Below are 14,360 nucleotides of genomic sequence, written 5' to 3'. Positions count from 1 at the left end.
ATTCAATCTCCAACAGAAAGAGAGACAACATAGCAAGACTTGCTTCAAGAGTAAACTTTACATAACAATCAGATTTTAAAAAAATGTGTTTATAGTAAACTTGTAACCCAAGGTGTGGCCAATTTTGACCCCAGCGGCATAATTTGAACATAGTCAATAGACAACCACTAGACAATGTAACACTCCAAATATCTAAGCTCTAGGCCTTTTTTGTCAAGAATTTTTTTGTAGTTTTTTTCTTTACATTGCCATGACAACAAGATTTCTGCATAAAAATAATTTCTTTAAACAATTTTGAAAAGGACACAAGGTACAAGTTTAATAAAAAATGTCCCAGCGGTTTAGGAGAAGATGATGTTTAGAAACAATTGTTGCTGCAAGGCGCCGGACAAGGGACGCCGGACGAAAGACGCCGGACATAGACAGATTGCAATAGCTCATCTTGAGCACTTTGTGCTCAGGTGAGCTAAAAACACATTTAGACATGGAAACAAAAAGACTGGTATCTTAGGTATTTTAATATATTGTACAACGATAACAATAAAACAAAATGTCTTAAAATACTACAAGATCAAAAATAATAATAACAAAGTAATAATACATGACTAAGCAATATTTAATATATCGAGTTTGAACATGATACTAACTGGTTATTATAAGGATAATAAGTAATTGTCACAATTTATGATTTATTACAGCTCATCAATTCATTTTTCTAATGTTTAATTCTGAAAATAGAACACTGCAAATAAATTAATTAGCTTTTAATATTAGTCCAACAACACAAGGCCATAATTTTAAACTTTACAATAAAATCTATGTCTTATTTCTGAAGAAAGATATAAACATCACAATGATTAAATTCTAATTTCTTAACAAATGGACGAAAGCTTTAAAAAATCATACACCATTGACAAAAAATAAGACCGTCACAAGCTTTATACTTCCAAACTCATAATTTTCATAATATTATAGGGCAGTGTTGGTGACTAACCAAGTGTCGGAATACCAAACATTACCAGTACTCTTGTGACAAAACAATCTGTGTTAACAAGTACCCAACACAGGTGCCAGTTTTGGTCAGGGTTTGGGTTTTATGTTACGTAATCACATACCTCATGTTTGGGCCAAGTGTTCAGAATTTTGTTAAAGTTAACAACATGATTAACAACATTATTGTTAACTATAAGGTAAAATTATCATATTATGTTCAAATGTTACAATCGCTTACACCACTATTTTTTTCAAAATATGATAAAATGATTAAAGTACACAACGTTACTCAGTCTAAATGATATATCGCTCCCTCATCAGTAAATGACCATTGTTGATTTTCATCTGGAGTTATGAACTGAGTGAACATGGGCAAGTACAAAGTCAGTTTGTCATGGCATTTTTATAAGTGAGATGGACACGCTCTTTTCCCCAGACAAAAAAACTCCTTTTTTGAAACTTATCTTACAATTGGCAATTTGACCTGATCAAGGCTTATTGGGTGTGTTTTTATCATTAAAAACAAGATGTGTCACAGGAATGTGACAAATGCCCCCAAAAGTACCATTGAGTAAACAAAATATTTTCAGAATGATCTTCCCAAGCAGTATTGAAAAATATTTATCTGTTACATTTTTAAAGAGGAAAGTATAAACACATTTTTATTCAATCATTGAAAGTTATCATTGACAGCTGAAGTAGCAGTTAATGTGTGTCTGTTGTACCTTTAAATGAGTGTTTGGTATTATTAAGCATGTATGTATGTGAACACCAATTTGTCAGGATTCAAATTTAATAAAAATCTTGAAAACAAAAACATGGTATATAAAAACACACTTATATGTTAAAGAGAATAAGGAACATTATTACTAGTACTGTTGTTTTTTTAGAAAATGAAGTAGGTTATTTTCACTAATTTAAAATCCTGGTATCAATTATCAAGAGGGGTCATCCACTGGTAGTGTTCAAGTGTTGAGGTCCGTTAGCTAGGAGTTTTTCCATTATTGATCGGAAACAGATTTTCAGCTCAAGGTCACCCACTGACAAAATCAATAGGGTTCATTTACTGGTAATGACCAACCTGTCTACCAAGTTTTAAGTCACACTTGTTTATTGGTTAGAAGCCGTGTGAATGGATGGGCTGATTACTTTATGCTGCCCTTCAAGGGCATAAAAAAAAGACAAAAGACTTGTTTGACAGACTATACTGCCAAACATGAAGTTTTGTGACGGATTCATGTGGAATTGCATTAAAATAAGTGGGTACAATTGCCTCTCTTTACACATCAAACCTCAAAGGCAAGTCATCGCATTATAAAACTTGAAAAATAAGAATCATTATATAACAATTGAATAAAATAAGAACATTGCAAATGCTCAAAATAAATAGATAAATCATATGAATATCTGATCACTAAACATGTTAGACACATGGTTTAAACTAGACAGGTGGTAATACTTGTGTGAAGGAATATTTCGTCTCACCAGCCAGATAAGTCTACTTATTCTGCTGGTGATGCTTGAAGTTCTTCAAGGTCTGCCTGCCCTTGTTTGGTGCATTATGGCTAGACCATTTGTAACCCCCATGCAGTATTAAAGGGGAATTCTCGAGCCGAAAGGAGGACTTATACATTCTTTAATAACAACAACTACAACAAATGCATTTGAATAAGAAGAACAATTTTACAATAAATGACACAATCAACATTGAATTTACAATTGTTAACAATGATCCTTTAGTTTTCATAGTTTTTAAGTGATGAATTATTTAAAACTGAATGTACATTATACTATAATAAAATAACATGAAAAGTTAATAAAATAAATATAAATAAATTATAAAAAAAACATGCACTGAACACATAAATATATTGTAAATCTTTTAAAAAGCTTTAGAATCTTAATTCTATTAGCAAAAAATACTTAAACGACTTAACATTAAAGAAATTAATTGATCATGATTAATCCCAATCTAGATGCTATTTAGCCTCAGTAAACACACTGAAAGGATTATGTTTTTACTTAATACCAAATTGTCTGTAAAGAATAAAGATTGTTTGAGAAACTGAGCCTGGTGTTATATGTTCACCTCAATAAACATTCTCTGTATAAATGTATGTACATGCAAATTACAAGCAATTCAAAATACACTTAACAAATTGCCTGTTGACACTAATAAATATAATCACCAACAGGCAAGATATTGATAATAAGACTATAAGTTTTTGTTTTCTTTAGTAGCTTTTTTTCATTTCAATCTGACCGACCACTCATCATCTTTTGCCTGTTGTATGTAAAACTTGACCAGAGCATATAAGATATACTAACTTATAACTGGATATTCATTTCTGGGTCAAACAAATATATATAACTTAACTTAAAAAGATGGAGAAAGTTATGAAATGAGTTAAAAGGTTTAATGAATACTGGCCCTGATTTTTTGTTCACATCTTTCAACATTTTTTTTAAGAAACAACAGAAAACAGAACAAACTATGAGTCAATTTTCAGAAACAAGTATAAAAATAATAAATCAACATTATTCTAACACTGAAGTAATGATGAACACTAAGGTATTCCTAGCAAACTATTAGTATTGAAAGAAGTTACAACACATACACAATAAGAATTGAACATTAGCTGATTTAGCCCTTGCAAGGGGCCGTTAAGGCTCATTCGATATGCATAAAAAGTGCCCTTTCTGACCTAGCACCCTGCCCTTCTTAAAATCATACTGGAGCACTGATGTTCCACTTGTTTATTAACAAGGCAACCTTAATGTAATAAATAAAACCGTGTGTGTCCAATTGCTCCCAAAGAAACAGTGCATTTCCTCCTGTCTCTTTAAAGACACTTTAGTAAGCAGTTAAAGGTTTATCACTCAAAACTTATGTTTGTTATACATGTGAATGTATTGACTTTAAATATGAGTATCACTTTATCACAAGCAAAGACCTATGACCATTAAACAATCTAGGGCCAGCATATGTCAACACAACATGATATCTAAAACAATTAAAGTCCTAATTGATTTAAAACAAACAAACAAATCAACAATAGATATATCCTATTTGGTCTAAAACAATCCACATAATTCCTGTTGTGTCCTTTTATGTCTTTGCTACATTGAATGTAAACAAAACAGACAGGGATAACTCTAATTCCTACTTGCTCTTTGACAAGCAATCTATGTTTTAGGTCTAAATAATGAAACAAGTTCTTTCAGAAATGTGGGTGATGTGTAAGCCACAATCCCTCCGTGGTTGCACCATTTCTGTGCGCCTACTGCACCTTCAACATCCTGCCTATTATACATAATCTGAGGCAACAAGCAAACATCATTCTCTTCAGACAAACTTAACCTTTCAAAGTCAGAAAATGCAACAATTCCACCTCCCAGTGACCTTAAGATCGCATGTGGACCACAGCAGTCCCATTTGAAAATGGTGTTTTGTGTTAACACGTATCCTGCTGCCTTGCCTAAACTTAAACCAAGCAACTTGTTTCCTGCGCCAGATATGTGTCTTAAATTATAATTCTTGGCAAGAATGTCTCGAATGTTCTGCGATTCAATGGAGCTGATAAGGATGGTTTGTTTTGTTGATTTGTCTGAATCTGGCTGTGGTGGGAAGCTCGTTGACGACAAATGGGAGTTGCTTGAGGAATCTAAGGCAAGTGAGTTTAAATTGAGATCTGCAATACTGACACCCCATACTGCTGAGCCTGTCCACCTGTACAATAAAGACATGTAAAGAAATGTTATGTTAAGCAATGTAATGTAACTTAATGTAATGTTAATTACTGTAAACTGAAGTAATGTAATGTGAAACTAATGAAATGTTGAGACTACGAGCTGGTTTTAAGACAAAGAAAAATTAACCAAAATTAACAAAGCAAGCAGGTCCAGTCAATGAAAGGGCATAACAACTATTAAAGCCAAAGTACCTGTATTGGGCCTTGCTACAAATGGGAGTATTGCCATTTGTAACATGTGTACTAAATTCCATGTGATCATATACAAAACAAGAGGCACATCAGTGCCTGTGCTCCACTGGCCAAAAGGTTCAAGCAAAGACCACCTAACGAACATTTTCGTCAAGTTTCATAGAAATACAATCATCAATTTTTGAGGAGAAGTTATTTAAAAAAATTTTTTACTTTAATAGCTCTGGCTGCCATGTTGTGCAGTGGACCGAAATGATTTGGGCAATTTGAGTAAAGGAGCACCAAACAAACATTTCTGTCAAGTTTTATCGAAAAAAGGTCATCGGTTTCGACGACAAGTCGTATAAAGTTTTTTTGATTTTTTAGCTCTGGCAGCCATGGTGTGCAGTGGACTGGAACCATTTAACAAATTTTGGTTAATGACCACCCAAGGAACATTTCTGTCAAGTTTCATCAAAATCTGATCATCGGTTTCTGAGAAGATGTTCTTTAAAGGTTTTTCTATTTTTTTGCCCTGGCAGCCATGTTGTGCAGCGGACCGGAACCATTTGAGCAATTTTGGTTAAGGACCACCCAAGGAACAATTCTGTCAAGTTTCATCAAAATCTGCCTATCCGTTTCAGAAGAGATGTCGTTTAAAGATTTTGCTATTTTTAGCTGTGGCGGCCATATTGTGCAATGGACCAGAACCATTTGAGCAATTTTAATAAAGGACCACCCAAGGAACATTACTGTCAAGTTTCATCAAAATCTGCCGAACCGTTTCAGAGGAGATGTCGTTTAAAGATTTTGCTATTTTTAGCTCTGGCGGCCATATTGTGCAATGGACCGGAACCATTTGAGCAATTTTGGTAAAGGACCACCAAAGGAACATTCCTGTGAAGTTTTGTCAAAATCCGCTTATCAGTTTCAGAGGAGATGTCGTTTAAAGTAAAAGTTTACGCACGCACGCACACACTCACGACGGACAATCTGTGACGACATAAGCTCCATGGCCATCGGCCAGTGGAGCTAAAAAGAAGTAGTTATCGCCAAGGCGAAAGACTTTGCAAGATGGGAGCAATGACAATGATAGGCTATGAAAATTCCTTTTTCTCCCAAACAAACCCCAACCACCTCCAGATGAGGAAAATGGCAGCAATGCAAACTAAAGTGAAGGGAAGTAATATTATGTAAAAGTAAAAAAATAAAGAAATAGGACCGTTTTGCATACAGTCATGTATGTTTATCGATCTGCCACTTAATACATTATACCTAACATTTTTTGCATTGATGGATGTTTGATCATTTTGCTTTATCTTCTTAAATGCTTTATAAACTTATAATGAACTGTATGAAAATCAATGACATCAAACGGACGTATTGTGCACAATAATGGTGGTTACTCTGTGTCTGGAATAATGAGGGTATCTTAAAGTTATCTATAATTTAGGTAAAAAAAATAACAGAAAATTTTGACAATAATGCAATGTTTCTTTGAAAAACACAAAGTCAGGGTGGTTAAACTTGAACTTATAAATATTGCTTACACTCCATCATCGTTTAGACAGGCAAAAGGCTGGTTAATGACGCCAATGATTGGGAGTCCTGTGGATTTGCTGTAGACGCCGATAAGAACAGAAACACACTGTAGGCCCTCCGTTACGAGCCCAGCTTCTTCTTGGCCAATGTCACCCTGTATGTACTGCCCTGTAGAATCTATGGAATATATATATATACATGAAAAAAACAGTCATCAGTCATTGAAATAAGACAATTACAATAAGAAACTAGACTGCTGTGTTTGTAATAAAAGACTAATGTCTCCCGTATGCATTAATTGTTGCAATATGTTAAACATAGTCATATAACCTTTGACCTCTAAGTGTGATGTCATCTAAATATGGTTTACATTTGTGGCGAGTTATTTCAAAATCTTTAAAGCAGTTCATAAGATATGTAGCGGACACAAAAAATAGTCATATTAGAACCATATGACCTTTGACCTATTCATTTGAACATGATAGCATAAACTCTGCACATTATTGGGTAGTTATTTCAGAATCCCTCAATCAATTCAAGAGGTTGACATTTGACCTCTAAGTGTGACCTTGAATTTGAATCAAGCTGATTGTTACATGCTCTCTGCATATCGTCTTAATATGGTGAATATTTGTGAGTACTGATTTCAAAATCCTTCTAGCGGTTTCAGATATATGGGGCAGACACAAAATATAGTCATATGACCTTTGACCTGTTAGTGTGACCTTGACCTTGAACCAAGCTGGTTATGATTTGCGCTCTGCACATTATCTCAGTATAGTAAACATTTGTGGATTGATATTTCAAAATCCTTCCAGTGATTCACGAGGTAAAGAGCAGACAGGATTTTTGACAGAGACAGATGGATGGAAAGACAGACAACTGGAGCAAAAGCAATGTCTTCCCATTATTTTAGAAGTTTATGAGGCCCATGGAAAAGAATACTGCAATTTTCAAATACTTGAGCAATGGATTCTGCTCATTTTAAATTTTCGTTCAAACATGACACTGATTTATGCTTAACAGTCAAAGCTCTCCAGCAGCAATGTCACATAGAAAAGCAGTAATCAAATTAGTTTTATAAAAAAAATGTAAAACATTATTATTACTGTTTCAAAATTGACGATTTGTTGTCTGCTTCAGAAGTGAGACGTTTGTCGGAAGGATATTGGAGGGAATGCACAATTTTTTCGTACTGCGCTATATATGCTATATTGTATGGTTTTTATATTACAGACATTTTCGTTTGGCAAAAGTATACATCAATGTGGGTGTTTTTTTAAATTGCAGAAGGCTACCACTAGAAGATAGTGTTTCCATGATTAAATTAGTTTTGTTCCAGTTGAAGCAAGCATTTCAATGTTCACATTGCCTTTCCAACAGAAACTAATGTGTTCGGTGCTCCTTGTTGTATCATTTTGAACGGATGACGTGGCCCCATCAAAAATCAAGCCAAAAATGAGAGAGGACATCGTGAATATACATGGCATAAGTGCATTATTTTTTTCATACATGTCGCTTGGCCGCAGTGGGTACAGTTTTCCACAGCTTTTTATATTCCATAATTGGGCTGAACTTTTATCTTTAGTTTTTACTCTGGCCTAGCACATCTATGTGGGCGAGTGTGAAGTTTGATTGCCAGTAAGCGTAATGTTGTATATGTGGACAATTTGATGAAATATTGATCTTATATATTCACCCTTGAAATCAAATTGATTTTACAAATATATTGTGTTGAACAATTTGTACCTGTATCTTTCGATTTGAAATAATCATTTTTACTGACTCCTTTCATAGATATATGCTACATGCAATATTTACTTATTCATTCAATACTTTGTGCAATAGATACGCGCTTCCAATAACAAGCCCAGTCACTAATTTGTGTTGTGGTTTATATTAAGCAGCGTAAATGTTAAGTTTATGGTGTCTGCCATTTTTGATAACGAAATAATTATTTTACTCAGGATCTTAGTGAGTAATTAGTTGCTTTTATTTAGACAAGCATTTTGAATGTCATACCTATTTCATCAAACCTGTTATGAAACTCAGCTTTGATCACTTGTTTCAAGTTGTTGAAAAGTTTAAAGGCATTAGGCCACCTCAGGATGAAAATGCTTAACTGGACTAATATGTGCTGCTTCAGACTTAAGAGGGAAAAAAAAAAAAAAAAGCTAAAAACTTATCTATAAATCAGCATTTTTCACACAAAAAAGGAAAAAAAAGGTTTTAGTAAGAAGTAGAAAAATATGAGACCTTTTCAAAAGGTTGGAAAAATGAAGAAGGCTGGAAAGCTTGCTTAACCCATATTTTAAGCTAGTATACCTATGCATACCCTTTTCAAAGTTCCAAAAATAAATCAATTATTGACACACTTGTATGAGCACAGAATTTTCAAGAAAGGTTAAAGAATTGTTACACTTTTAGAAGGTATTCATATAATTCATGTGAACTCATCCAAATGGAGAGGCAAATGGCAATCACATTACGCCCCTAATATGAAGCTAGCATCTGCCAATGCCAACACTACAACAATACCTTAATTGTTTCATAAAATCACATACACACATAAAAAAGCCAGCTCAAATCTAAATTTTAGTCACATCATACCAATTGGGTCAATCCAGACTCCAAGGTCATCAACTATGAGGTCATGGTCAAGTTGATCAGCAAACAACCCAGCGTCCTTGACAGCAGTCTGTATATGAATAGCCTTGGACAAAATCCTGGCCGCTGTGTCATTTTCATCTAAGACTTGCCCTGTCAATGTAAAAATAACTGCATATAAAATAACAACATCACTCAAATCTTAATAACACCAAATGAGGAATGAGTAACTATTAACAAGGGCTACAACAATATGGTATATATTTTGGCATATCGGCTGGAGATATTGAACATAATTTGATAAACATTGCTACATGATTTACAGAGAAAATATATTCCTGGCAGTGCTGTAGTACTTAAAAACAAGAGTGCTGGGGAGTGAAAATTAACACCCTTTTGTTTTATTTTCAATCAAACAAGGGACATAAAAGAGACTTAGTAAAACCAATTATGGTTAATTCTCAATTCTGTGATTCACTCACTGTTTATGCATTTCACCACTCTCTATTTTGTGTATGTTATGCATTTCTGTAGCTTAAATGCTTATTTACATGGTTCCTCATATTCTGCAATAAATTCTGGTCAAAACAAACAAGGGACATAACACAACCACTATTAAAGCCAGAGTTATGTGCCTTGCCAAACAACCAAAAATTGTATCTGGCAACAAGTGAACCAAGTATTGAAGTATAGCCAAAGTTAAACCATTTGTGAGAATGCCTCTTTAAGCATTGCTATAATACCAGTCACCACAACAAAAAAAGGGTTGTAAACCTCACTGAGCAAATTCTGGGTCTCCTCTGGTGTGTCTTGAATCTCTACCCTTACGGTGTCCCCTAGTGTGTTGGTAAACTTTGTGCTTTCCTCTCCATGAATGCTGTCCGCCATTCCTGGAAACTTATGGGTAAAAAAGAAGTAATAATACAATATTTGGGTTCATATGATGTGCATTGTTATATATATTTGTCAGATATTCCATTTAATGTAAAATGTATGCCTTAGTAATACCGGTAGTTAGAATGTAGCGGCCTAATAAATGAGAAAACTGCTCAATAGCTGAATAGCTGAACTATAACTTTAGCTAATACACAAGTACAAGACTGTAGTGAATAGTGCTTGTCGATAAGTTAAAAGAAGCACGATTGCAATAACACTTTGCACCTACGAAATGGTCAATTTGTACCGCTCCAACAGCTTCAAACAGCCATATTTAACACTTCATAGAGTTTATTTTGTCACTAAGTTGTTTTTGAGAGTGTTATATTATGCTATGATTTAATTGGTCAGTTGGAGTAAAACCATTGCAAAATTATGTGTATGGATGCTTTGTGTGGATATATGAGCCAGCCTCTTCAGTTTAAGTCCCACATCATACATAAAAGTAGATGCCAATTGGCTGATATCAGCAGTTGGTTTCTCTTTTGATGTGTGAACTTTCAATATTGCACTTCATTTGAAATTCACTTGATAAATATGAGGTGGAATTAAATCCTGCCACAAGCAAAAAAATGCTTGCAAAAACTTTGAATGCCAAGTTCACTTGAAAACCATCCAAAATAGTGCTATAATACAAGAATATTAGTTTGTTTAAGCTAAGGCTATAGCAATTAGAATTTAAACATAATGAATATATATATATATTTGTTGTATACCTTAGTTTTGAGATCAAATTTGACCAATTCCTGTACAAGAACATCAGCCAGCGTTTTAAAGTCTTGAAGAAACCTCTCGTTCTTCTGTTTTCCCTTCTTCTCCTGTACAAGCAGCTCCAGTAATGAAGATTCTGAACGAATAATTCGTGCTATGTTTGCACCTTTCTCCGCAACACTAAGCAATGCTGCTACAAGGTCGTAGACTTTCATCCTGAAAATAATGTAGCAAAATGCTGATAACTTGGGGCAAAATATTTTCAGTACACTCCACACGTAAGACCCACTTTTTTTGTTTCCCTCTGCAGATGTTCAATTTTGGTGCCAACACAATGAATTTATCGGCTGTCCCTATTCCTCAGAGTTTGGATTATTCAGCCCTTGGGGGCTGATCAGTTGACTGAAGAATTACGCCCGTGGCATTCGGAGGGGTTAACTCCAACAAATGCCACTGAAATTGATAAGACTCTCGGTAAATTCAATATAAATGTCAATTGATTATGATGGCTACATTAAATTGCTGTTATTATTTTTCCTCTGACATTTTAATTTATTGTTCAGATCCACTTGTAACAAAATATTAAATAAACTTTACCACATAATGTTTTGCAGTCATATATGCTCAAACATTAAACAGAATACTGAATAATGACATTTAATTTGATATATAGTATCACATTGATTAATACATTACACCCCAAAAAGGCTATAAAGGTTACAACTATTTAAGAAAATCATGATTGAAAGTAACTGGGTCAAACATGCATTCAAAGTTCATAGCGCATGTTGAAAGGCAAACATGTCTGGTTTTCTGTGGAATATTCCCATAAACGTCTCTATATAATTTTTACTACCTAAATAATAAATATATAATTATATGCTACCTTGTATTGATCATGGCTTGAGCATGACATCAGAGGTCATGGTTTAGAATCATATCAAATTAATAACAGACATGTGAACACTACCGGCGGTAATAAAAATATACCGCTTTTAAGAACCCTTCTACCGCTGTCCCAACAAATTCTACCATTTTTGTTAACATACATGTATACAGCTTTTGAAAAAAAATGTCTAAAATATGCATTTTACGAAATTAAGTCCCATATCAGCAATCCAAACAAACACGTGCAAAATTTAACTTATTTCCACATGTATTAGAATGTGTCGTGTTTTTCGGCTGCAGATCAAACAGTACAATTTGTGACGTAACAGCACAAGCTGTGTGGAGATCAAAGATGTGTGGCAATGGTTTGCATTTATTAAAATCTGTTAGTCTTTACCGTATGATCCCATTTTACTCCAAAGATTGCGTCTAGGCTGGTAAGAAAATACCATATGATTGAAAAAAAACAATACTCGTCGTCTGATAACCTTCAAATCATGACTGAAATATTAGAACATACTTCAAATATAAATGAACCTTAGGATGTACGAAAATAAAATTTGTAAAATAAATCCTTCACCCCGTTACCTTGTTCTATTATTAACCTACCTCCACATTAGAGAGCTCACAGTTGACAAGAAATCGGTAATTTTCTTCAAGCAAATGAACAAATTTAGATGATAATTGACTGTTTAGATTGAACATTGTCACAGACTTGGAGAAAATGAAATGCTTGATTTGCTTTAAAAATCAACCCGGTCTTATAAACGTCTAGACAAAAACACCAGATTTCATGGGCAAAGTTAGGGGGTTGTCTTATAAGCTGATAGCCTTATAGTCGGGGAGATACGGTAATATCTGAAGATTACCGAAGCTACTGTTCATATTTACCCTCCATGGTAAACAAGCAGCTCCAAAAAACTAGGCAGGGAAATAGTATTACCCTCAGAGGAAACCCGCTAACATTGGGTTTATCCCTTGGCTAAGTGAGGAAGACAAAGTGGGTCTAATATGTTGAGTTCACTGTAATATATATCCAGGGCTCTACATTTACCACTGCCCGATTGCCCGGGGCAAGTAATTTTTGCAGGCTGGCAGTAGTTTTTAGAATCTACCTGCCCGATCGGGCAGTAACAAAAAAAACCTCGTCATAGTGGCGACTTTTCTGGTAAAAAAATAGTAGTCCGTACTCTCCTTCTTGGAAAGTATTTATCAAACCGAAACTAATGCACTCATTGGTTGTTGACTCGAAAAATCGGGTCAAACGGAGCTCCTCTGACATTTTCATTAGAAACTACGATGGCGAAGATGGCCGAATATTTTCCGATAGAGCTTGAGTAATTCCATCTTGATCCGTTGGCCAATCGCGTGAGCTGCACCAAATCTATATAGCTAGCATTACAGTTAATGCCCTCACAATGTACACAAATGGCGTTTTGACAGTCGACACTGTCAAGTTTTTTTAATGTTTCAACGTAAACAGGCTAAGTCATCCGAAAAAAAGACCAGCTATGAAAGAAACGAAAATGACGCTGGGTCAAGTCTTGCGGAAACAATTTTCCTGGACTCAGACACAGCGAGAATGTTAATTTTGGCTATTTTTCGGACTGCCCCAATTTTCGGATGCTCGGTTTTTGGAACTTTACGATTTACTTCACTTTACATTGCGATAAATTGTAATTTACTTCAAAATAAATGTAAGATTACAAGGCTAAGATAATAAGAGCTTGACTGTTCGTTCTTATAATTCAATTTTATTTCATCCTTAATAATTTGAATGTATGTGCTAAGTTACAAATTTCATGACAACTGATTTATTTCAAATACAGCAAGCCCTGATGTGCAGGTTGAATCTGGAAATGGGTTTTGATGTGATGTATAACAACAAAATGAGCCCAAAAAAATTGGGCAAGTAAAAAATCTATTCGGGCAAGTGAAAATGGCTAGGTGGTTGCCCGAAGGGCAACCAAGTATTAGAATAAGCGTCAAGCCCTGATTTCTAATTTTATATGGAGATTTCTCCTTCTTTCGCTTTGAATTATCTAAGGAAATTTCAAATTTAAAATCCTGTTTTCAAAAAAAAAAATGGATAAAAGCTGTAAAGGATCTTGTGCTTGTGGATTTTAAATGCTCAGGAAATAACATGAAAACCAACAATCCACCTAGTCTAAATAAATAGACACAAAAAAAATATTTATTTATTTTAAATCTTATGATTTAATTTAAATTGAACAAAAAACGGTAACACATAGCTTTCATTTTAAGCCTAAGAGTAAAACTGATATGGATAATCAGTATTTAACAAGTCATAACAACATTAATTAAATATACAAGACAACTAAGTATTCATACAGATTAATTAAATTAATAAATATAAAATAATAATAAATTAACATTGTTAAACATTTTAAACAAGCGCATGACAGTCTTCACCTGACAGCAAAATGACAACTGACTGAGAATATCCATTGACGTTAATGTGTTAGTGAAAAGTAATCTGGCTTTCATGTTAATGTGAGACTACCTGAATATTTTCACAAGTCGCGGATTTACATTACTTTACTAATTGTTTCGATTATGTTCTCAAAAGACTAATTTCTGATAACTCAGTTGTAATCATATGTATCTTAAAGTTCCGTACTATTTAAACAAAGTATACTTATTCTTAATTATACCTGAAATGTTGTTCAATCGATAAAAATACTGACAGCCAAAAAGTCTACTTCCTGATAATTGGGTGCTAACTACGTCATCAATTTC

The 14,360-nt window shown here is 34.2% G+C and overlaps 1 protein-coding gene across 1 annotated transcript; it reads right to left on the bottom strand.

The window, feature by feature from the left end:
* Positions 1-499: 499 nt before the first annotated feature.
* LOC128229350 (inositol polyphosphate 1-phosphatase-like) lies at positions 500-14,354 on the bottom strand. The gene is made up of 6 exons (XM_052941225.1): positions 14,276-14,354; positions 10,718-10,928; positions 9,845-9,962; positions 9,069-9,218; positions 6,467-6,635; positions 500-4,723 (listed from the first exon to the last, which is right to left on the bottom strand). Exons 2-6 carry the CDS (start codon positions 10,925-10,927, stop codon positions 4,180-4,182), a joined length of 1,191 nt encoding a protein of 396 aa, XP_052797185.1. The 5' UTR covers position 10,928; positions 14,276-14,354; the 3' UTR covers positions 500-4,179.
* Positions 14,355-14,360: the final 6 nt, after the last annotated feature.

Source organism: Mya arenaria, chromosome 1 (assembly GCF_026914265.1).
Source record: "Mya arenaria isolate MELC-2E11 chromosome 1, ASM2691426v1".
NCBI classification, from domain to species: domain Eukaryota; kingdom Metazoa; phylum Mollusca; class Bivalvia; order Myida; family Myidae; genus Mya; species Mya arenaria.
This window is presented reverse-complemented; position numbering and strand designations above follow the sequence as displayed.

Bases quoted from the DNA above. Each gene is read 5' to 3' on its own strand.
- LOC128229350 (XM_052941225.1), bottom strand. From the start codon at position 10,927: ATGAAAGTCTACGACCTTGTAGCAGCATTGCTTAGTGTTGCGGAGAAA. The intron at 9,963-10,717 runs GTATACAACAAA...TTTACCCATAAG, and splicing joins AATTTGATCTCAAAACTAAG to TTTCCAGGAATGGCGGACAG. The intron at 9,219-9,844 runs GTGAGGTTTACA...TTACATTGACAG, and splicing joins GGAGACCCAGAATTTGCTCA to GGCAAGTCTTAGATGAAAAT.